The following is a 25,419-nucleotide window of genomic DNA, read 5'->3' on the forward strand; positions in this document are numbered from 1 at the left end:
AACCCATCATCAGGCAACTTTTATTTTTAGATTTTCACTTCATATCCTGATGTCACTTCCTTCTGACGGTGGAGGTGTGGAGCCTCCAAGATTTTCGTCTGAGAGTGGAGATCTGCAGCTGGACTGTTTTGGGGGGAAAGTGCCTCAGAGAGTAAATAGTGCATTACTTTGTTTAGTGTGTGTAACTCTCCTAGATTAACACAGTTGTTTCTCATTTGTACTTATTGATTCTGGCAGGAGCGTAACAATTTAATTTTTTTTTTACGTAAAAAAAAAAAATCTTTGCATCTTGACAGAGAACCCTCAAAGGGACCAATCATGGACACAGGATGCCAAAACTCACAGACTGCCTAAAAAGTCATAAACTTGTGTTTTGAGACATAATATACAGTTAAAGACATAGTGATAGCTAACATAATAACGCACATTTCCTAATGTGAATAAAAGTCATGGAAGCCCTTAAATCCCTCCATCTGTAAAAACCTGACTAAGTTTTTACAGATCAGCAGAGTTATGGGGACCTCCGAGATGTTATCCCTCAAACTCTCAGTTATGCCGGAGAGATAATAAACAGGTGGATGAATAACGCTCTAGGAAGGGCGGGAAAAGATAGATCAAAATCTTACATTGAGCCTGAAGCACAACAAGTCCAGGGTGTTTGACGGGCGTGAGAAGTGTGGGACAGTGTGGTTATTATGAATCTGTTGGATTAAGACTCGATGGCTCTCTGCAGGTACTTCCTGTGGCGTTTCTGTGTCCTCTGCTCCACCCTGAACTTCCTCACCGACAGCTACACCTGGCCCCTGCTGGTGTACATGCTGCTCATCTGCATCTACCCTTTCACCTCCAGCTGTGCTCACACCTTCAGCACCATGTCTCCAGAGTCCCGACACATCTGCTACTTCTTTGACTACGGAGCGCTCAGCCTCTACAGTCTGGGTAAGACGCCACTGAAACCTGAAACAGACACAGAGTGAGGAGGAGTGTGGATGAGTTGCAGGAAACATGAACTAAAGTTCCCTTCACAAACTGTGTGGTCCCCGACACACTGATCCTTAATCTACCCCAAAGCTGCTTAGAGCCAAAACTTGGCCAGTTTGAAGTCTTGAAGGCAGATTCAGGGATAAGAGCAGCAGGGGGGTTCTCTCTGCAGGACATAAAACTAACAGAGAGGAGATTTTGGGCGTGGTTGTCTCCTAGTGTGTTCAAATATACCTCTGCCATCATCACAGACTGATGAAATCAAACCTCACCTGTCCCTCGGGTGTCTCTGGATCCCAGATGATCAGTGGTCAGTTTTCTGCAGTGTTACCTGCTGCGTAAACATCAGCAAACTCTGCTTCTGGCCAAGGAAAAAGTTCTCCATTAGGGGGCAATATGGGGAAAATATGTCAGGATGTTTCTATGGCAGGATCAGGATCTGGATTTTATCAGTATGGTTCTTCATACTCAGATTTTTTTGACCAGTTAACAACATTTTTTGCTCAAATATTTCTTATCCTGCATTCTTGTCTATTTTCCCAATCAATCAATGGAAGTTTATTTATAAAGCACTTTTTATGCACAACAGTGGCAACACAAACTGCTTGACAAAAGAAAACAAGAAAAAAAAATCATGAGCAACCTGATAACCCCCCATAAACACCGATCAATGTTCAACCCTTCACCTCCAACCCACCAACCCACCAACCCACACCCCTATTGCACAGGGTGAACACAATTTAATTAAAATTTGTGTAGATGCCTTGAGGAACAGTGGAAACTCTATCTTGAGAGCTTAATGAGGAAACACTGGAGGTGAAGTAAAATATTGAACTCAAAATAAGAAAATAAAAACAACGAAATTGAAAGAAACAAATAAGATGATAAAATATTGAATGACTAGAGCAGTAAAAGAGAAAATGATGTAAACCTAAAACTTTCAGATAAACAATTTAAAAGCTTAAAGAAGCAGTGCAGTAAATAAGAAAAACAAATTTAAGTTAAAGAGGACAAAAAGTTAAGATCTTTAAGAAACACCTTTAAGAAGATCTGAACTTATTTGGATAAATAGAGAAATAAGAAAAAGTGAAACTCAGTTAACAGCAAACAGCTACACCAAAAAGGTAACTTTTATGTTTGACTTTTAAAATATTTAAGCTCTGTGTATTTTTATGTACAATTTTCTTTGTTTTCTGCTCCATTTCATAATTTTAATCTGGTTTTGTGTCCTCTAATGTGTTTTTTGAACTCTCACATTTTCACATCATGATAAATCCATTCATTTACAGTCATCAGCTGTAAGAGCTGTTGAGTTTCTGCGGCATACACAGAGCTTTAGAACTTTACACAAGAAGCCTATGCACAGTCCAGATGTTGTCTTGTGAGGTGTCACTTGATACAGTTTGGGTATTAGTTCCATAAAGAATATATATTGTAAGATAAAAGCTGGAGGCCCTGTCTGGTGTAGAATATACTCCATGTATGTATATATTTAACTTTGGCGACTCCCAGTGGTTACATCAGGAATGACACTTCAACATCTTGCGTGTTGGTTGAATCCAGAACACTGAATATGAAAACTGCTGCTTCAAAACCTCAAATCTGCAGATTAAAATATGCAAAATGCATACATTTATATGAGAAATAACCAAATGATAAAAAAGTTTGCTGCATGTCAGGTTTTCTTTTCATGTTTTTATCAACCAATTCCACCCCCAGACTCCTCTTGGTTTGCAAATGAAAACTGTTTTTACAAAATGTTTTTTTCTTGATTAAAATTAACTGAAATTTTAGGATAAATAAATGTTTCTGTTTGCATGTCAAAGAAAATAATTATAATACACGTATAGGGATATGTTGAAACAGAAAAAAGTAGAATACCCTCGAAAACTTTGAATAAACGGCTCTTCATGAAATTTTCAGGAAATGTTCAAAATGGGATAAGAAAGAAGTGATTACATTTTGGAGGTGATCTGGATCACCGTCTGGATCCAGGACTTTTTTTAAGGATTCTTTATCATTGTGAGATAGGGCTGTTTTCATCATATGTGAATACAACTCCACCATAAATGGTCAGATTGCTTTGCAAAACAATACAAGACAAGGTCACCATAATTTCTGACAGATGTTAAAGTATGATCCAGATCCTGGCAATTTCCTGGATCAGGTAAAAAATTATCGTACAAACCTGTAACTAACACCAAATTGTAGCAGACAGTCTGCTGAAAGGGAGTATAACATTAAAGTAGGACTAAATGTTTTTCTAGTTGAAGGAAAGTTTCTTCTTGAATTGATTGTCTCCTGTAAAACGTATTAACATCTCACTCTTCTGTGTTTGTGTTCAGGTTGTGCCATAAGCTATGGACACTACGTCATGCCCGACAGCTTGGTGAACAGCTGGCTCCATCAACATTTCGTCCCCATCGCTGTTGGAAACACACTTTTCTGCACCAGTCTGTCCTGTTATTCCAGGTGAGAGTCTGCAACGACGTTTTCTCTCCCCTGAGAGAAAACTGTATCATCACAAGCTTATATGAAGGTGTAGTTCATCTTTAACATGAGGCCTGCAGGTTAAAAGGGATTGTAAACAGATGTCAGGGAAATTACGGATAAGCTCCAGGCAGCAGCGTTTTATTTCCATAATGTGGTTGTAAAAACAAAACTTAACACCTAAACTGTTCAGTGAAACTTCTCTCTCTGTCCTCTCAGGTTTCTGGAGCTGCAGTTCCCTCAGAGGAGTAAAGCTCTGAGGACTGGAGCGTTTGTCGTTCCGTTTATTTTTGACACTGTTCCTCTATTTTACAGGGTGAGTCTTAAAAACTGACTTTATCATCTCTACTTTCTTATCCACATGTTAAAATCTGCAGGTGAAGCCTTGATTTGACTCAGTTTTAAAGCAAAATAAGTTGTTTTTTCTGTGTGTCTGTGTTATGTAAGAGCTCGGAGCTGATCAGACCACAGCTTTAATTCCTTGAGCAGGACTTTGGCTCACTAACCCAGAAACTGATTTCCCTCCCTAATCTAATCCAAGAGTATCACTGCCATCTTTTAATGCCCCTAATCAGTGTGATGATTAGTTTGTGCAACACAAAGAATTTGTTGGAGGCTTTGTTTCTCACTAACTGGGTCACAAATGCTGCTAATCAAGCTGTAACCACCAGTGTTGATGGTGTGATATAAACCTGTGAGCGTCTCTTCTTCCTGGCCGTGTTGGTTAAAAATCTGCCTCTTTTTTTTTCTTCCTGCCTGTAGATCCTCCTCTGCTGTGGAGGAAGTTGCAGCCTGAGCGACGCCTTGTCCAATCACTGTTACCACCTCCTCTTCGCCTTCCTCACCTGCTTCCTCTTCACAGCTCACCTCCCGGAGAGGCTGGCCCCCGGGCGCTTCGACTACATCGGTACGTCCTTCATGGATGATGGTTTAAAGCTTGAGAGAGATCTTGAACAAATCTCCCTTCTAGATATATGTCCCATCATAATCCATACTTTAAAATGAGATTATCAGCGCCAATGTAGGTTATTTAGAAATGCTACTTTGTAGCTTCGTTGTGCTGGAGTAGGCACACACTCATCTGTTTGGAAAGTGAAGGATCGGCCTTAGTATCACAGACAAACGCAGAGGAGAACGTCATTTTAAGATTTAATTATTTGTTTAGGGACGTTCAAGTGACGTTTATTGGTTGCTTACAATATTTAATGCTCTTCTAAAGAGAGTAAATAACAGATGTTCTTCGCACAGAATCAGATAAGTGCGACACAAACCAACCCATTTTGTTATATTCTGTGAAAATATACCACAGCCATGATTACACAACTAATTAATTTTTTTTAAGCAGGTTGAATGTATTTAATGTATTCTACGAAACTCCTTCTGCTCCTTCTTCCTTTAAACCAGCAAAAGCCAAAATGCTGTTTTTCTCCAAGGCTTGTAGTTAAATCAGTCAGTCAATATTCTTCTGTGATCTTAAATTAAGATATATATATTTAATTAAGATATTAAGATATATTCAATCTATTTCATTTCATCATAACACGTAAGCCTGGCCTTCATATTATGAGTTAGATAGAATGATTTATTAATTGTTTTTAATGATAATGCAAAAGATACCCCACTCGAAAAAAAAAAAAAAAAAAAGTAGCATGCTAAATCGCAATCGCAATATTGGTCAAAAAAATCGCAATTAGATAATTTTCCAAAATCTTTCAGCCCTTAACTCTTGCCGTCTTTTCCAGTAAAAAGTTGTCTTGAACAAAGAAAATTTGTTCCAAAACAAACAAGCATGCCTGGTTAAAAGTGACATCTTCACGACAGTGTGTGGAGACTCCGGGCCACAAGGTGGCGAGTCAGTCCAATTAAAACCGATCCTCCTCTTTCACTGCAAAAAAAATGAAATCTTTTCAAGTGTTTTTGTCTTATTTAAAAAAAAAAAGTCTTATTGTACTCTGTATGAGCCACATTTACCTGACCAGTCCAGAAAAATGTCTCATTTCAAGTTGTTTAAAGACAAATTTAGGTTTGAATTGATTCTAACAAGAAAAAAATGCTAGAAAATTTGCTGTAAACTAGAATAATGTCTTAATGCTAGTACATTTTTCTTACCCAACTTGCAGATTTTTTTTTTACTTGTTACAAAAAATTCAGACCTCATTTTTGTCTTTAAATGATAACTTGAAATAAGACGTTTTTCTGGACTGGTCAGGTGAATGTGGCTCAGATTTATTTTAAAAAGCACATTTTTACTGAAAATAAAAAACACTTGATAAGATTTCAGTTTTTTGCAGTGTTGTCTTTGCACTGACTCATACTTCAAATCTTGAAGATGTCTCTTTGGGAAATAAAGGGATGCTAACAGTACATGAAGTAAATGTAAGAGGAAGGTGTGTAAGGAGATATCAGTTCTTTGTACTGTTCGAGTCCAGAGTGTTTCTCTCCCATGAGGCTGTGGCTTTCATACTTGATGCCTCTACACGCCTCTGTTCTCATGTTTCTCCGCTGACTGCAGAACAATTCAGACTGAACAATGGCCCCGAATCAAACAGGCTTTGATATCATACTTGGTTAAATTACACAAACTTATCAGCCTGTTTCTGAGCTGGACGGAGAGTTGTTTTCATGGACAGGTTTCAAACAGGTTTGGTTTATTATCTAAAGATTTCTAAACCTTGTGATTCAAGAAAAAAAAGCTGCTGTGTTTGTTTTCCAACAAAGAATTCAAAGTAGGCCGTTCAGAGAGATTGAGCCTGCCTGAGATTCTTAAGGTTTTTTAAGACCTCTTTGACCCTGTTTATGCTCAGCTTTCAGAAGTATTCCACTGATCCATTTACCACCAGGCTTTGTTATGACCTGTGGCACCTCCAACAAAAACAAGGTGTCCTTAAAAGTCTTTACAAGTCTTAAATATGAGTTTCAAGGCTCAAAAAAGTCTGAAAATGCTTGTTTTATAAGGCCTGAAGTCCAATTTCATATAGCCCCCAGCTTTCATCTGACTGTTAAGTTACTATCTAAAACATTTGGGCTTTGTAGGCGTCTTGTAGAAAGTAAAAGCTCTGTGTATTCTGCAGAAACACAACAACTCTTGCAGCTGAGGACTTTGAATTAAAAAAAAAAGCTTAAAACAGCAACAACAAAAAAAGGCAGGATAATCAAATTTTGGGCTAAAAGTCATGTTTACAGGCAAAAATAGTCTGAACATGAAAAACAATCCTGATAAAAATCCAGTTCCTGATCCTGCCATAAAAACATCCTGACATATTTTCTCCATATCGCCCCCTAATGGAGAACTTTTTCCTTGGTCAGAAGCAGAGTTTGCTGATGTTTACGCAGCAAGTAACACTGCAGAAAACTGACCACTTATCATCTGGTATTAAGAGACACCTGAGGGACATGTGAGCTTTGATTTTATCAGCCTGTGATGATGTAACAAGGATGTTCGAGCAGTTTGTGATGAGAAATCACAAAAAGAAATAGTTTACTTTCATTATTAATAAATGTGTTAATAGTCAGTTTAAGTATGAGAGAAGTTATCACTCCTCTAGGACTGCAACTAACGATGATTTTAGTAATCGATTACTCTAACGATTATATTTATGATTAATTGATTAATCAGGGGGAAAAAAAAGTAAATTCTCAAAACCAAACATGCGTTTTTATTCTAGTTCATGACTTTTGTTTTCTTAATGATATATACAAAGAAACAACACATTTGAACATAGTTTAAGCTGACCAGATGCTACATTTATAAAGTATAAAAAGTGATATGAATGTATTGTCACTTACAGAATCAAAAGAATGGGAAAAATTATAGAAAATATATTGTTTTGTCATCAGATTAAGAACTTATTGTGCCAAAAAGGCAAATAAATAAAAATGTGTCCTCAATCTTTTTACCTGCAGGTCAAACAGTTCACCCCCTCTGCCCTACCACCATCTGTAGCAGCTAATGCTAATGCTAACGTTGGTTTATTGAACTCCTTGTGGTTTTCAAACAGGGTGATGATTTAATAAAAGGACTAAACGAGTCCTAAAAGACAAACCATGCATTTCACAACAAACAAAAAGGGTGTATGTGGGATTTTGTAGCTCCTCACCTCGCCCGGTGAGCTCCCCGGCTCGTCATGGATGATCCCAACATGTTTGTGTTTTAAGTGCTGGATCATTGCAGTCGTACTGCCGTAATACGCTGTGTGCTTTTACTCAGCGTGAAATTCTCCCAAACTCTGGATTTTTTGGACAGATATCTTTTTTTGGCTCTGCCATTACTGGCATATTTACTTGTTTCCCTCACCTGCCGGCTCGGCTTCTCCTACACCACGCTGATCTGTTTACATGTGACACATACAGCCCCACAGCCCAGGTAATCTACTCTCCAGTCCAGTAGATGGCGGTAAAGCACCTTCAGCTAGTTGCTCACCTTCAAATAATCCGACAAAAAGGAAGAAGACAAATAAACTGAAGACACACTAATACAGTATTGACGCAGCACAGTGCATCGATTATGGAAAAACATTGTCAACGCTTTTACCAATCGGTTTAACGATTCGTCGTTGCAGCTCTACACTTTTCCCACTGGTGAATTTTCTGACCTTAACTCCTGTAGCTTCTTTTGGAAATTTTACAGTGAAGGCTGAAAGGAAAAAGGCTGGTTTCAGGAGGAAAAATCTGCCATTTGCGTTCACACTTACTTCTCTTTTAGATAAAATCAAGACATTTTCATTTTTTTTTGTGTTTGTGTGAACTGGACTCATGTTTTTTGTTGATGAAATATTTTACAAATTTAGCCATGATGCTACATCTTGGTGCTTATTCCCACTCTGAATCTCTTCCCTCAGGCCACAGCCACCAGCTCTTCCACGTCAGTGCCGTGGTGGGAACCCACTTCCAGATGGAGGGCGTGATGGCCGACATGGCGTCACGCAGGACGTGGCTCCTCGCTCACGGCGGAGCTCCCTCCTTCCTGGGGACCATCGGGGTGTTGATGGTCAGCCTCGTCTTAAACCTCGGCATCATCGGCATCTTCAGCGCGCCGCTGCTGTGGAAACCCTGCCACGCCAACCCCACCCACACGTCCACATGTGAGCGGAAGGAGAAGTGAGGAGGCGTGTTTCTCCTCATCTCCAACATGGCTGCTTCACTCCAAAGGAAAGCTATTCGTTTTGGATGAACTAACAGCACTCGGTAGTTTTTGTTTAACACATTTTATGATGCAGAGAAAAAGATGCTGAAACATGTGCCGTGCTAAAGCTACACGCCTGAAGTATTTCCTCATGTGTTACTCAGCGGCTGAAGACCCGGGGTTACAGAGCTCATGTGTGGGACTCTGAAACATGTCTGCAGTGTACAAAGATGTTTAATTTATTTCAGGGTTTCCTTTGCGTGCGTTTGAAAAGCTCTGGGTTGAAGGACGCCAGCTGTCGTAACACAAATATTCCAGATAGTGCCTTTTTTTTCAATGTTTACAGAAGATCGCTACAAATACGAGTTAAATCTCAAACTGGAAACGTCTTAGCTCGCAGTCTGCAGGGATCACATTTGAGTTTCTTTCTAACTGGACTTCCTGGTCGCTGTGGAGAGTGTGTGTGAAGAGCCGCACTCCTCCAGCTCCACATAATACGATGCAGATTATGTTGCAGCTCTTACATTCTGCGCACGCTGGGATTGATTTGCAGGCCAGTGTGCTCCTGTGTTTTTTTTCTGATTGCCTGTCTTATTATGAACTCCACAATCTGCCCTCAACAGGAGGGGAGAAAAGAAAACTGTTACAGCACAGCGGAGGTGATTAGAAGACAGGTACCATTTTTATAAGAGTGCGTTACCACGGCAACGCTATAGTGGCCTCATGCCCCCTGAAGGTCCTGAGCAATTTTTATGTTCCGAGCAAATGGCGCTGTTTTTCTCTTGTTCTTCCGACACTTATTATAAAGTCTGAACACTTTTTATATCCTAAAGCACTTATAACACCCTCCCTTTAAAAAAAAAAATTAAAAGCATGTTTTCAACCATTTTTTAAATTTAACATCTTGTGATTTGTATCTGCAGAATTTCAAAATTAAAAGAAAATTAATGTCATAATTTGGTGTCGTATTAATGTAAGTATTTGAAGCCAGCGCAGTGTAACAAACCAGAAACCCTCCTTATATTATAACATTTTACACATTTGCCACTAATTTCATCTGAATTATTTAGCACATTTTTAGAGTTTTGTGATATTATCTGTCATTTAAGGTGTGTGAGCAGGATTAAAAATGAGTGTTTTATCTGTTTCTGGTAGAAAATAGAATAAAAAGTAAATTTTAAGTCATTGAAGTTTGATGCTGAGCTAATTCACCCTCTTTAAAAGCAGATTAATTAACATTTTTTTTTAGAAAAAGCTGCTTATAAAGACACAAAAATCCAATTTTTTGACCAATTTTTGCTCTATTTGTAGCCAAACTATCATTTCATTGTGATTGAAACAACCTCTGAATTTCTTGTTACTGATCAAAGTAGTCTTTAAAGCAGGCATAAGTAGCACTTTTTACTGTGGGATCCATGACGAGTGGAGAAAGGTTTTATATTTAACATCTCAGCCGTAGCTCTAACGTTCTGTAGGTACAGAGAAACTCCTTTTACTTGACAAACATGGAAGGCTCAAACTGTATAAACGTGTTTTAGTGTCACAAACTTTCACCTGTAACATAAATAATCTGTGAAATCCACGCAGCTAATGTCACTCTCACAGACAAACGTCTTTTAGCGTATAGATGTGGAGTCGTAGGAGGGAAATTGTATGTGATGTAACGGAGACGAGGTGTCAGAGGTCGAGAAGAGAGAAGAGAGAAGGTGTAGAATCACAAAGAGCACTCACACACACATGCACACACACACACACACAGATTTATATTAGAGCAGAGGAGTTGAGTTGTTGTCAAGGTTAGCGTCCAGCGTAGAGGAGTCACTTTGTTTTTTCTGTCACAGAGCAGTCGAGGTTTCTCTCTGACTCTGTTTCTGTTTCAGTCGATTTTATTTTCTCAGCAGTCGTCGTCACTTTGACCCTGTTGATTTGTGGATCAGCATCCTCACCGGACCTCGGTGTGGCTCATTTATTCCTCGCTCTGGCAGTTCAACAGGGTCTCTGAGGCGTTACACATCAAATCCATCCAGAGCGGTGCGATCTTCCTGAACTGAATACATTATCTTTTCAAAGCTGACCGGATCACTGTTCTTGTGCACATGGTGTGCTTTTCAGGAAAAAAAAACAAACATTATTTTTGTGACATCTTCTTAAAAAAAACTGTTGGAGGGATGTTTGAAAACGTGAAAAGAGAGAAAAGACATTTGATACAACAATTTTTCATAAGAAGAGTTTGAATTACAGGGTTTGTAAGACTTACTGGTGCCTTTTTTAAAAAATGTTTTATACAACCTTTCTTTTGATATAATGCTCCATTTGTCAAACAAACTACTCCTACAGTGTATAAATTCTTATTTGTTCTTTGCTGTGTATAATTTGTAATTTGCTATGTTGTCGTACTAGACTTGGGTAATAAATTAAGTCTTTTATGAATGTGAGAAGTGTCTCTGGGAGTTGATTTTCTCTTTTACATCCACCTCATGAGATTTCTGTCAGAGGATCATCCGTCCACACACAGGTACCTTCATATTGTACATGAAGCAAACACCTACAGCAAATAATAGAGGAGATTCTTTTGAGTGTAAACTAAAATAATAAATAAATTAATAAGTTTAATCTTCTCACTGAAAGAAAAATATATCTGATTTCATTTTTTGAAAATGCTTTTATTTTGTTAATCATCAGCAAACAATAGAAGAGATTCTGTTTAATGTAAATACTGTGATAAATATGTTCAATCTACTCACTGAAAAAAAATTATATATATAAAAAAAAGTGAAATAAAACATTTTTGTATATCATTTAAACATCCCGTGGAACAGCCTCACAGAAGTCTAAAAAGTATATTTCAGGAATTTCAGAAAGAAGCTGAATTATTGTAATTGTTGTTATCAGTATATAAAGGACAATTTCAAAATTTGTCTTAACATGAGGATAGCTTGAAATACAGCCTTTTACACAATTTTTATTGTGTGCACGGCTGAAAAAGCACTCAGAAACATACAACCCATTGAAGTTTTATCTACTTACTGAAAGAAAAATATATCTGATTTCATTTTTTAAAATGCTTTTATTTTTTAAAATTATCAGCAAAGGATAAAAGAGATACTCTGTAATGTAAATTACCATAATAGTAAATAAATGGATAAACAAATAAATAAATAAACAAAAAAAGTCAATAAATAAAAAGTTCAGTCTACTCACTGAAAGTAAAATAAATCTGTTTTAATTCTTTAAACTGCTCATTTTTATCAATCATTCAAACATCTTGTAAAACACCCTAACAGAATTTTTAAAAAAGTATTTTAGGAATTTCAGAAAAAAAATCTGTTAGTTAATTGAGGTAATTGTTGTTATCAGCATATAAAGGACAATTAAAAAAAATTCTTTACATGAGGACAGCTTGAAATTTAACTTTTAAAAAACAGTTACACATTTTTTATCGTGTACGCGGCTGAAAAAGCACACAAAAACATACAAAACTTTGAAACACATGTAGTGTTAAATACATATGTTATCCAAAGAAAGGAAAAAAGAAAGGAATTTGTTTCGTATCTAAATGTCATAATCTTAAAAATAGTATTTTTATCATCTGTCCAATCCAATTCAATCCAAGTGCTGGACAGAAACAATAAATGAATAAAATAAAATAAAATACATAGCAGCTAGCATGAGACAAAAGAACACTACATGTTAAATACCAAATAAAAAAAAAATAAAATAAAACATAAAGCATAATTTAGTTAAAAGGCATTAAAAAAGTAGTAAAATGAATAAAATACATTTAAAAAAATTGACTGCTCCTTTGTGTTTGAAGCCAGAGAAAAGAGATTGAAAAACAGAGAAGAGGCTTGTTTGACACACTGTGGTAGAATTAAATGAAATGAAATCTCACAACAGGAGCAACAGGTACCGTGAAGTACAGAACAGAGCTTTTACCATCTTTGAAAAGATGAATAAAAAAAGCAAATTTATCAAAATTGGGTTTAAAGACTTTGGGAATATTTGCACAAATCCGTTACCGTGCACCCTCAAAGCTCAAACAACAAAAGTGTCATCTTTTAGATTTCTCTTTATAAAGAAATAAAGCTTTTTATGTAAGAGAGTTATAGCATCCTCTCTCCAGATCTTACCTAATGTAACACCCAACACCTGTTTCTGTCCCTGACTACTGATGTAAGTTCAGATACACCTGTCCGTCTCACATGTCGGCCATAACTGCTGTTTTTTAAACACTGTAGTTTTGTTGTCATGTGGGAAAGCTTTTGTAAACTTTGTTTCACAAACACCACGTGTGCTTTCACTCGCTGCAACCGTGCATCAGACCAACATACAGAGCCTTTTTTGTTAATTCAGATACATAAACACAAATATTTTAAGAAATCAAATGAAAACCACAGAGAAAGTGTTCAGATCCTTTATACTTGGGATAATTCTGGTTCCCAAATTCCTTGCTGAAACAAAAAAAGATAAAGTAAAATCGATATTAAAAAAACAAAAACTGCATCTTGCATCTTTAATTTCTTTTTTTAAATAAAATCATACCAATAAAAACTTATCATCAGGTTTCTGCTTTACTGTTTTTGCCACATGACCCTGAGCAGAATATTGTAGATTAATGAACGCAACAGTAGCAGAAACAGAGTGACGTGCACACAAAGGTAGACTTGTTTTCTGCAGACCAGTTAAAAATAAAGTCTTTCAGATTTTGAATGATTAAATAACGAGAGTCAGGATCACATTGAGGTTGAAAATGTGGGGAAAAAAAACATATATGGATAATATACAAATAAGTTGTTATTCAGTCACTGCGTCAGTATGAACATGAAGATTACTCATAATCTGCTGCTGGATTTCTGACACAAGAAATTTCATAATTTAAAAAATAAATTAACAAATAAGTAAATAAATAAAAGCCATTAAAGGAAAGTGGAAGTTATAAATCTTTGGTGTTAATTTGCAAAAGTTTTGGACAAATACACTGAAGATTGATATGAGCGTTGCAGTGTGTGTGAGTGACCAGCAGAGGGCAGAGCTGAACAGTTTGAATTTCTGCCTCTGGGTTTAGCTGCTCTTCACTCCTCTCTGCTAATCAGATTTTATTTGCAAAACCAAAGATACTATAAGATACTCTTTTGCTATAATCTGAGCCTTTAAAGATTTTTGTGCTTTAAACCAAATATTGAATATTAAAGGATATTTTAGTCTCAGTTTCATTGGACATACAGATAAAAACCGTTTTGGTTTCAGAGTTTTTTTGCTTTAGTTTCAGGAGGCTCGGTACCTGAATAAACATTTTTACACACATAAACAGCAAACAGGGCTTTGTAAAGCCTTTTGAGGCATCAAGCTGAAGTTATTTCCAAATCAAACAGGCACAAATAGATTTATGAGCCGTCTCCTTGAACTTGTCACATTTTCTTTCTTCTCTCTGCTTCAGTTTGTCCTGAATGTTTTCATCATTTGGTGCAGGATTTCTCTCCTCACTGCTTCTCTTTCACGGTAAAGCACACAGAGTGGTTTATTATTAGCCCTGGATACAGAAATGAATTGACATTACCATAAGAAGACGTAATTACCATAAGAAATCCATACCCTGCGTGCATGCATGCATTACACGATGGGGTGGAAGATTAAAAAGAAAAGTTTCCCACTGCTGAGCTCTAATAAGAGTCCCATTTGAAAAACCACCTCATTCCCAGCTCCTATTATATTCATATTCCACGTCTAACCAGGCTGCAGGCTCGAGGGCTTATTATTATTAAAAAAAGGCTCATTCTGAAACCACAAATGGAGCCCTGAAGGGGAGCAGGGACAAATACGACAGAGTGCTCTAATCCTATCTGGCCCCAAATCTGCTTGTACACACTAGAAGAAACAATGAGGCAGACACGAGTCCTCCAAGTGTTTTCATCCCTCCCCCCGGTACACCAGAGGAGGTGGAGAGACAGAGAAAGGGATGATAGCATTACTCACAATCCATTACCACTCCCTGGAGACGCTCTGCATACAGGCAGGGAGGGCGGCAGAGAAATCTGCTCCTGGAGGGGGTTTGTTTGCTGGAGGGGCCCGCCGGTAAGGCAATATGAAACATGATTATTCCTTTTCAATAACCGTCTCCTGAGCATCCCGTGGAGACGTCGCAGGTTGCTGATTAGTTCGTCAAAATAATAGAAGGCTCTTGAATAGCCTTGTTAAGATGTCTAACTTTAAGTACAGACAGCAGCCGAATCATTGTTCGCTCTGAAGCGCGGCGTAATGATGGATTGACTGATGCAGAGGGATGTTCCTGCAGCTTTTTTTTAATCAAGACTGTTTATTTCTTAAGGGCAGACAATATACAAAGTGCTGGAGTAACAATACATGAAGATATATATTTTTAGACATTGATACAGAGTCTGTACATTTCAGATTTACACTTATAGGCATCAGGATCAAACACTCAGGACTCCATCTCTGTTTCAGCTCCATCTGTCCTCCTCCTCCTCCTCCTCCTCTCACTTTAACCCATCTGTCACCTCCTCGCAGGCACCTCCCCTCCATCTTGCCCCGGTACTGGATTTCACTGCAGTGCTTTGATTGTGAACGCAGCGTGTTGATCATCGCAGGTCTTTGGAAGTTTTCATACTGAACAGCAGTAAATGTAAACACACCTCAGATATATACCACATTTGGTTCTTGTTTTTGAAAAATACTCGTATGGTACACGCATCAGAAACAAACGAGCCATCAAGGATTGATTGTACAGCTTTGATATCTTATATACATTCAGTAAAAGCCTCAAAGAGCCTCCCATATCAAAACTTATCCAAAATCAGTGACTTTACTGTACAAAGGACTGTCTGCTGAAAAATGGCGTCTCACTTTTGTCACATGATATGAAGTGCTCTCTTTTATAATCATCTTTCTTTTTTTTAATCAGCTGTAAAACGAACAGTTAAATCACTGCTTATCCATGCACATCCTCCTTCAGATAAACATTAAACACTTTGGTAAACATTTGACAGGTTTCCAGAGAGTGACGGGCAGTAAACGGGGAGTCTGGATGAAGCAAAACTTTAACTCAACACGCTGTGATTGGAGAAATTTTGTTGAAGCAACAGTGTTTAAGGTCTGAAATCAAATCCCTGACCTCCCCCGCTCCCCCGCTCGGCCTCCTTCAGCCCAGGATGTCCAGGTAAACCGGCGGGTTCTTGACCAGAGCCAGCAGCCGGCTGTGGATGTCTTTGATCACCATCCTCTGCTGAGGCTCCCTCTGCCAGCAGCCCTGCATCAGCAGGTGGACTTCTTTAGGACAGGTACGAGGCCGCTCCAGTTCACGGCCCTGTGTGATGCATTCAATGGCCTGATGGGAAGAGAATATGAAGAAGATTCCAACAGATTTTATCAGAAAACTTCTCAGTAGTTACAAGAAAAACAAGAGACATTAAAAGAGTTTGACCAACCAAATATCCTGCACTGCAAAAAAACTGAAATCTTATCAAGTGTTTTGTTTGGTCCAGAAGAAATGTCTTGTTTCAAGTTATTTAATGACAAAAATGAGGTCTGAATTGTTTGTAACAAGTAACAAAAACCTGAAAATGAAAAAAAGGCTTGAAACTAGAATAATGTCTTAATACAAGAAACTTTTCTCTTGTTCTATTGGCAGATTTTTTTTTGTCACAAGCAATTCAGAATTCATTCTGTCTTTAAATAACTTGAAACAAGACATTTTTCTGAAATAGTCAAGTGAATGTGGCTCATATTAAGTCTAAAAAGACATTTTCTACTGAAAAACAGACAAAAACACTTCATAAGATTTCAGTTTTTTTGCAGTGTGGATACCCATGTTCTTTTGGATCATTAATCTGTGTGGCTCACCAGACTGTTTTTTTGTCTTCAGTGATATTTTTTACTATTTTTGCTCCTGTGTTTGCCAGGAGATCCTACATGTAACCATGGCTGCATTGTTTACATGTGAAATCAGTTGTTAGCAGCCTGTAGCACGTCAATGCTAACAGGTGCTATGCCAGATGTTTCCCCACAAGGAGAGGAGAAGGAGGTGAGGATGACGTGCTGGTTCTCAGGTGCGAGCTAAGAAGTGACGACATGGACCTGTGCTTCCATCCATCGTTATTGGGAGCATAAGATCTATCTCCAATAAGATGGACGAGCTAGATATGCTAACCCAGCAACAGAGAGTTAGCTAACGGCTAACGGAGCTAACACCAGATACCAACGCCAGATTGGAAGAGCTTCACCTGCTGTGAGCAGACAGGATCCAGGAGACAGAGACTGAACAGACTGCTGAAGGAGCTCAGTCCTGGACCCTGTGGAGGTGGAGGCTGGCTGACTGGACAATGATGGACAAGCTGTCAGCATCTATTTTCTTATGGAGCTTTTGGCACTTTCTATACACTTTATTATTTTTGTTTTCTTGATTGCTGCTGTGACTCCTCCTGAAATTCCCCTTGAGAATGAATGAAGTATTTTCTAGTCTATTCCACTCCACAAACTGAGTCATTTCTTTAGTTGGCAAATGAAAGGACCTCAGATGTTGCAAAAACTCAACTATTTCCTCCTATATATTTGATAAATCGATTCAAAGACACCTGTCCTACAAACATGTCCTTAACGAGTATGAGATTATGGTGTCACGTCACCTGGACTTATGTAACTCTTAATTTCCTGTTTCTAAAACTTCTAACCCCAGTTTAATAGAGACAAATACTTTTTCACTTCTTGTGTTTCTCATTGTGCCTGAAGATAAACTTCTCTACAGAAACATTCGCTGAACAGCCAAGGTCTTTGGAACAACTTTAAGCACAAGAAAAGTCTGCAAAAACTTTTAACAAAACACTTTCCTCTTCTTTAAAATGGGCTTTTACTAAGAAACAGAAGATTTTCACCTTTCAGAGGTTTCCAAACATCTCACAGCTGAAGAAGTTGATAAATTGAGATGCATTTTGCTCAACAGTGCAGTTTATAAAGCGTTTAACCCTCTGCTTTCTTTAGATAAAGAAGCTGCATCAGGTTTCAGTGAGTATCCTAAAAGTCCTTGGTGAGATCGTCTAAATGCTGCATGAAGGATTTTTAGATAAACACAGGTTATTTTCTGTCACAGCGATCTTATTATCCACAGATTTACAGCCAGCGTCCATCAGCGGAGACCTTAAGTGCAGCTAAAATCTGAATGACCTCTGGCTCAGACACTAATAGCTACTTTGACTGATTGAGTTCTCACACTCTTGGCGCTCAGAGAATAAATCACTGTCAGAGATGAGAGAGGTTTTCACTGCGCTCTCTGTTTGAAGAGTTACTGACTCAGTCTCATCCCCGCTGTTAACCTCGGCCTCATCCAACGGACAGAAGAGCTCTGTGAGTGCTGAGAGACTTTCCTCCAAAAAACGCCGTCAATCAACAAAAACACTCACACCAGCCGCCTGAACACGGCTGCTGTCAGTATTTTGGGATGATTTATCTCAGCCGCGGTGTATTTAGGCAACATGATAATTTCACCCGTCCCTTATTGGCCGAGACAGATTGGATTAACAAGGTTAGAGCTCATTGGCCTCCAGCAAAAATGAGAGCCAATCAGATTAGGATTGAGTGGGTGAGAAAAGTGATCCACCCTTCTGTTGAAAGGAGAGAGGGTTTGGGCCTTTAATAGCACCGCTGCGGTCACGATGGAGTCCCACTTCTTGGTGCTGGAGCTCCAAAGGCTAGACTGGCCCGGCCCTAATTACTATGACTGTATTGATTAGTTTAAAAGTGCAGAGGGCGGAAAACTTCAGCAGCATATGCTCCATCAAAAACCTCCAGCAACAGGGACTGGGATTGTTCAGAGTTTAAGTCTTCTGGAAATTTAAAGTGTACTCATTCAGGTAAAAATAAGTACTTTTTATTAAAAATAATTAAAACATCAACCAGCACACAGCAGCCAATCAGAAAATTTAAAGTGTAAAAATGTTGTTTGAGCCAGCTTTGGCGCCCCCTGTGGACAAAATGATATCGCTTCGCTTTGCTTGCAAACAATCACATCTTGTTTTTAATGGAGAACTGTGTCAATCCCTGAAGTTACACATTGAAGACTGGCACTTCACCACCCTGCACTGGTTACTGGTTAGTGGAGGAATTACTGGGCACCTGATATGATTGATACGATATAGCATGATCCCTTACCATATGGTAAAATATAAAAATACTTTTCTGTAAATCCTGCTTGGCTGATCGCTTCCTCAAACTTTATTTTTGGTGCTTCCAACGGTCAGGAGTGTGAATTTGCATATTAGCTAAATATTAAGAAAATCTTACCCCAAGATTTTGAAAAAGTCATATTTAGAAACAAGAGCTAAATTTTAAGAAATCTTTCTTTTAAGTAATGTTTTGGGCTTTTATGGCTTTAGTCAGATAGTATAGAGGACAGTGGATAGAGCAGGAAACAGGGCAAAAGTGGAAAGTGACCACAGACTGTATATAGAGCGGACAGCCTGGCTCCGCCATTTACCATTGTACGGTTTTGAAGCCAAAACATCCCATCACAGGCATAGCCATTGACGTCGTACAGCCAGAGACTGTGAGGGATTCTGGGAGAATCTGAATGGAGCCGGGTGACAAAAATAATATATATTTTTTTCTTTTGAGAGTCTAATCACTTCTTGACTCTCCCTTCCGGCATATTTTGCAATCCCCCGAAAAAAATACACAAAAACGGCAGCTGTCAATCATCGTTAAACATGACATAAAACCTTTGTTTCAACCTCCTATAACTAATGAAAACAAAACTTTTCAGGGAAAAGATGACTTGAATAAAAGGCAGCCAAATGATATTTTCAAATCACCACAACAATCAGACGTGAGAAATATTTCTACGAGGTGTAATCATATCTTAAAGTTTGACCACAGCCCATCTGGAATGACAGGGGAGATGGATTTTTTGACCTATGCTGCAGCCAGCCACCAGGGGAAGCAGTTTTTGTGGAGACCTCACTTCGAGCCGAGCAAGATGATGTCCATTTTTTTTTTTTACAGTCTATGGGCCTTTTTCAAACCGACCCCTACACACTCTCCCTACCCGCTGCCCCTCCGTTTGCATGTTCTCGCGGAGGGTCCACCACATTAAGGGCCATCCCAAATCGATCCGCGGGGAGTGGTAGTGGGCTATAAAACCCTCCACAAGCGAGTCTGCATGGATGCTGACTCGCTGAACAAGTGCAGCGCTAAATTGTGTCAGGTGTCAGCCATGGAGGAAGCAACAGACAAATGTAGGTTCCACGCATATTTGCCTGCACAAACACTGTTAAACTAACAGAAATATTTAATGATTGTCATACAGATGTTTACATCTTTAGATGTACATGTCATTGATTAAGGTCTGCCTTGCATTTGTTCAACAGTTTGTGTTTATTTGAGTGTTTAATTGTTACAAAAAACAAAATAATTCATTCAAGCGAGAGTGAAACATGAAAAACTCTTCAATAAAAAAAGAAATGCAGCCAAAGAAGCGTGGGAGTAAGTTTCTTTTGTATTTTCTACGTTATATTTTCTTTTTATTCTTTGTTTTTCTGTTTCCGCCTGAGATAGAGTGAAGTATCTGTCCCAAAACTGTATTTATACCCTACACCCTGATGACGTGAACTTCATTTAGCTGCGTGTGTGACTTCGTGATGGAGTGCGCTCTGTCATGGAGGGGGAGTGTGTAGGGGGCGGTTTGAAAAAGGCCCTATGGGAGTGACATGCAGGAAAGAGGCCACAGGCTGGATTTGAACCTGGGTCACCTGCACGAGGGCAAACCTCGTGGAACGTGACCTTGACCACTAGGCCATCTGTGCTCCAAATTTTTAGAAATCATTGCTTACAATGTAAAAATCTTGACTAAATATTTAGAATGAAAACTAAATGTCAACTCACCTCACTGTTGGACAGCTGGTACCAGGGCTGTTTGCCGTAGGTGAAGATCTCCCAGAGGACCACGCCGAAGCTCCAGATGTCGCTCTCCGTGGTGAACTTCCTGTACATGATGCTCTCTGGTGGCATCCAGCGGATCGGCAGCATCGTCCGTCCTCCCACCTGATGACGGAGACAAGGCTCACTCGGTTATTCTTACAGGAGGGTGAACGCAACATTGTGTCTGAAGTATTGAGGTCAACAGTAAATCAATCACGACTTTTCCGTTTATTTCATTTTAGATCAACCCAGACATTCACAGCAAATCTTAGGCAGGAACCAAATTTCTGATCATCCTTGAACTCCACACGACCAACCTGAGGAGCAGATAATACAAGTTTTATCATCTGAAAGTGCTTCAATTCATAGTTTTTAATTCAGTTTGACAAAAGAAAATAGACTCAACACAGCAGATTCAACTTTTGTGATCTACTTGACATGTTTTTCTGGATTAAAGAGAGGCTCAGAGGACTGGTGCGATTATTTTTTCTTGAAAGAGTGAAGTGCTTTAAAACAAAAAGAGTGAAAAAAGAATAAAATGAGAGATTGCAGGAAAAATAGAGGAGTATTTACTCTCCTCTCACTCCTCTTTGTGCAAAAGACCGTGCATTGATTTCTATTGAAGCTAAGAGGATAAAAAATCTCATAATATGTGTTTAAAAAATGCAGTGAGGTGGATTTTATACAGGAATGCAGTCTTCTTCCTCCAACAGGAAAATATCTCAACACCAACATTCAAAGAAAGTCTGAGCTACCCCTCTTTAAATTCTGCTTCAGGAATCTGTCAAGAGTCCTTAAAATGCTCTGAAAAGTCGGCAGCACCGTCTCCTTTCAGAGCCTCCACACAGCACTCTCTGCTTTAAAGGTTTCCTCACAGCTCACATCGATTTCTCCACAGGATCTTTACCAGTTCAGTGTTGGAAAATAACTTGTAGAGCGGATTTAGGCACCAGAGTGAATGGTTCTTCTTCCAAGTTTGCTAAATTCAGCAGATGTTTGTGATCCATGTGGATTAAAACCTTCACTTTCTGCTTTCTGCATGGCTCATTTGGTGGCTTGACTTTTAAAGCATTAAAACTGAGAGTTCTCTAAAAAGTACATCATGTAAGAATCACAGATTGTCCTGGCTTTAAGACTTTAAAAAGTCAGGGACACAGGGCTATTGTTTCCAGAAAGCATTTCGTTTTTTTGTGAACATAAAGTAACTTTTTATTCTAAGCAATTTGGCCACAAGAGGAATACATATTTTCATCCTTTGTGCAGCAGATATTTCCTAAAATGATACTGTAACAACAGCTCATTACGCCTTGTTTCCCACTGTGCTTTTGTTGCTTTTTGTCAAGCAGTAGCTTCCACAACAGAAAAATAAAGCCAGAGCAGAAGTGTTAAAATCCGCTGCAGTTCCTTAAGTGTCCACTTGAGGCAGACTGTATAACCCAAGGCTCTAAAGTGCCAAACTCTCAACCGAATGTGGTCTCTTTAGCTCATTTTTTAACCTCCTATCGCTGTATGAAGCAAGATTCTTTATTAACACACTACTGTAGAGAACTTAAAGAGGGGGTATGTGCTTATTTTGAGTCTTTATTTTGTCCCTCTGGTATCCTGTAGTAGCTTTACATGATTTACAGCTCTTTTTCCTACACTGGTGTTTCAGAAAATCCTAATTTCAGCCTCCGTCAAACACTTTGTTGAGCTGCTGTCTCTTTAAGGCTCCCTGCTCCACAAACCCCCTTTCCTCTGATTGGCCATAAGATACTGAGCAAGGGCAGACCTTGGTGTTTAAGGCCTCTAACTTACCATGAACCAGAATCATTTCACAGTCCGATTCAGGGATTTCTACAGCTCATGTTACTTTATATCCATGTCTGAGTTATGAGAAAACAGAATAACCCCCTCTTTAAAGGCTTAAAGCCAGCTCATACCCTCCAGCCACTCACCCTGTAGTAATCTGTGCTGTAGATATCTCTGGACATGCCGAAGTCTCCGATTTTGACCACCAGCCCCTCTCCGACCAGACAGTTCCGGGTCGCCAGGTCGCGGTGGACGAAGTGCAGCGACGCCAGGTAGACCATCCCTGATGCGATCTGTGCGGCGATGTGCAGCATCTGAGGCAGGGTGAGCTGACCCAGCGGGGGCATCTTGGTCTCCTCCAGGATTCGAGCATCTGGACCGTGAGCTCTGCAGGTTAGACACAGGGAACGTGAGTTTGTAGAAGTAGAAGCTGCTTAAATTCAAAACACAAACATATTCGAGGTGTTCAAAATGCTGATTCGACAATGAAAACAGAATACCCACTGCATGACCACCCTCTCACTATACATCAGCTCAGTGTTTTTCAACCTGTTTTGATCATACTTTGACCCTCCTTAACCTTCTTGATCTCAGCCTCATGGACTCCATCTCTGACTATATGGCCCTCATCTGGACTCTTCTGTTGATGTGTGGATTGACATGCCTATTTATACTTTCTGTGTACATTCCTTCATTTGTTGGTGTTGGCAATTTCTTCTGTTTTTTTGTTTTTACTTGTGTACTTTAGAAAAAGTCCAACGGCACACTACCAACCAAAAATATAACAAAACCATACTTTGTAGCCTAATAACAGTTTAATCTCTTAAACTCACTCACCTGGGACTGTTAAGATTAACACAAGCTGATATCCTGACTTCTTTTACTATGTTCGAGCCAAGAACCTCCTTAACAACAGCTTTGCAGACAGGTGGTACTACTTTTTTGATTCAGCAACAAGTTCAGCAACGTAGTAGCTAGGGGTGTGTTAAAAATACCGATACGGCAATATATAGTGATTAGTGCTGTCGGGCGATTAAAAAAATTAATCTAATTAATTACAGGATTTGTAATTAATTAATCTAATTAATCACATTTTCATCTCATATCTGCTTAAGGTCCCAAAATAAAGAATTTGAATTCCAGGACATTAAAATTACATTAAAAGAACATTAAAAAAACATTAAAAAATAAGGTGGGGATATATACTACACATTTTTAGGTACCCTGAGGCATAAGGAACACATGAAAAAAGTTTTATGGTTCTATCTTTACAAAATCTACACAGTCCTGCACCTAAGGTAAGCTGATTTGATTTTTAGGACGGTTTTTGCTTCCGTCACATTTTTACTCGATGTGGACTCAAGTTTCACTGCAATATGAACTTCTATACTTCTATGAGGTCAGGAGAACCAGGGCTAAAGGCTTAAAACTGTGAGGAACTATGTACAAAACACTTAATTCAAGTCTTGGATCAAAGAAAAGTGAAGTATTTTCAGTTTAACATGCTCTGAACACACAAACTGTTGCTTATTTGGTGCAGAGAAACCCCAAGCTGAAACATGACACCAGGAAGATGTAAGGAAATTTTCAAAGAATTTTTTAGATTTAAAAACGGTACAAATATCGATCATTCAGGGCTTGTTTAAAGCAGTAAAGAGTGTAGAATTATCTGTTTTTTACAGAATTGAGCTAGAGCAAACGGTTGATTTTCAGCAGATTTTCAAAAAGGACGCGTGAATAAACGAGATGTGGACCCACTCTCACTTCCCCTAAAGCATGTTGCTGACTTCAGGTGTGATACATTCAGGGACCGTTGGAAATTTGAAAATCTGACGAGAACACCACTTTACCAAGTAGGACAAACGGTTTGTAAATGCCAGGCATTTGAAAATAAGTGTGTCTTTGAACGCCCCGACGGTTTTGGATCCAGATTAATCTGCGTTATTTTTGATAACGAGTTAATTTGCGGTGTAATTAATAAATCTAATTAACGGGTTAAAATGACAGTCCTAATAGTGATACTTTGACCTCTGATACGATATCAATATTTTAACTCTTGATATCAATATTTTTGTAACAATAATTTTTTTTTATTTGAGCCACGTTGGAAGTGAAATACAGTTTCTGTACTTCCACTACGATAGATGGAACCAGAGCTACTACACTGTATGTTGCCAATAGATTGTATAATTAAAATCCTCTCAAAGTATATTTAAAAAATTTAATTTCTAAACTTAAAAATGTGTTTGTTGCACTGAGAAAGTCAGTATGCCATAGACATCAATTTTTTCCTTGATCAACTGTGTAGAATATCGTATTATATTATAATTTTGTGATATATCGTGATACTATTGTATCGTGACCCAAGTATTGTGATGCATATCCTATCAAGAGGTTCTTGCCAATAACCTCCCTTAGAAATAGCTAGCTTTTAGGGCTTGCTAATTCACCTTGTGGTTTGTCCCACAGAAGTTGGCTTTTTTGTCATGTTTTCACATGGGTGAAAAAAATAGTCTGCATCTTGTTTTGAAGCACTGAGTGGTTCGTTTGGAAATGGTGTAGTTAGATAGCTTTTTGCCACACACCAAGCACACCAGAGTCAGTGTCATCACATCCTCGAGATCTGATAAATCTGAATGAAAGACAGCTTTTGTTGTTCAGCCTTGAGTTCACCTTCCTTGTTTTGTTTTTTTGACTACCTTTAAATCAAGAGCCTTCATCAGGGTCTGAACTTCTTTCAGTGTTTGGATCAGTCCTTTTCAAAAACGTCTCCATCTCTGTCACGGCTACCTGTCTCATGCATCACTACAGCGGTATGATTTCTCCTGTACTGGAGTACCAAGGCAATAAGCTACCTGCTGCCACACTGCAAAAAATGAAATCTTATAAAGTGTTTTGTCTTAGTTTAAGTAAAAAACTTGTCACAATAAATGAGCCACATTAAACTGATAAGTCCAGAAAAATGTCTTTTTTTAAATTATTTAAAGGTAAAAATGAGGTCTAAAAGGCTTGTAACAAGTAAAAAAAAATCTGCCAATAAATTAAGAAAAAATCACTTGAAACTAGAATAATGACTTACAAGCAAACAACATTTCTATTGTTCCATTGGTGGA

General features: G+C 38.6%; 2 protein-coding genes across 7 annotated transcripts in view; one reads left to right on the plus strand and one right to left on the minus strand.

Annotated features, from left to right (window-relative positions):
- The window catches only part of paqr6 (progestin and adipoQ receptor family member VI), a 34,775-nt gene extending 25,023 nt beyond the window's left edge, over nucleotides 1–9,752 (plus strand). For all 3 annotated transcript variants that reach the window (XM_074683043.1, XM_074683044.1, XM_074683042.1), the window contains exons 4-8: nucleotides 734–939; nucleotides 3,327–3,453; nucleotides 3,691–3,787; nucleotides 4,234–4,378; nucleotides 8,310–9,752. In XM_074683043.1, coding sequence (XP_074539144.1) covers nucleotides 734–939; nucleotides 3,327–3,453; nucleotides 3,691–3,787; nucleotides 4,234–4,378; nucleotides 8,310–8,572 — 838 coding nt within the window. In that variant the 3' untranslated portion in view covers nucleotides 8,573–9,752. The remainder of the gene's footprint in view (nucleotides 1–733; nucleotides 940–3,326; nucleotides 3,454–3,690; nucleotides 3,788–4,233; nucleotides 4,379–8,309) is intronic.
- A 5,132-nt stretch (nucleotides 9,753–14,884) lies between these two features.
- Nucleotides 14,885–25,419, minus strand: part of ntrk1 (neurotrophic tyrosine kinase, receptor, type 1) — a 70,526-nt gene continuing 59,991 nt past the window's right edge. For all 4 annotated transcript variants that reach the window (XM_074683040.1, XM_074683038.1, XM_074683039.1 and 1 more), the window contains 3 exons: nucleotides 22,453–22,693; nucleotides 20,480–20,638; nucleotides 14,885–15,935 (listed from right to left, as the gene is read on the minus strand). In XM_074683040.1, the coding sequence (XP_074539141.1) occupies nucleotides 15,750–15,935; nucleotides 20,480–20,638; nucleotides 22,453–22,693 (586 nt within the window). In that variant the 3' untranslated portion in view covers nucleotides 14,885–15,749. The remainder of the gene's footprint in view (nucleotides 15,936–20,479; nucleotides 20,639–22,452; nucleotides 22,694–25,419) is intronic.

Source organism: Halichoeres trimaculatus, unplaced genomic scaffold (genome assembly GCF_033239565.1).
Source record: "Halichoeres trimaculatus isolate MK-OKI-2021-1 unplaced genomic scaffold, fHalTri1.1 fHalTri1_scaffold_12, whole genome shotgun sequence".
Classification (NCBI taxonomy): Eukaryota; Metazoa; Chordata; class Actinopteri; order Labriformes; family Labridae; genus Halichoeres; species Halichoeres trimaculatus.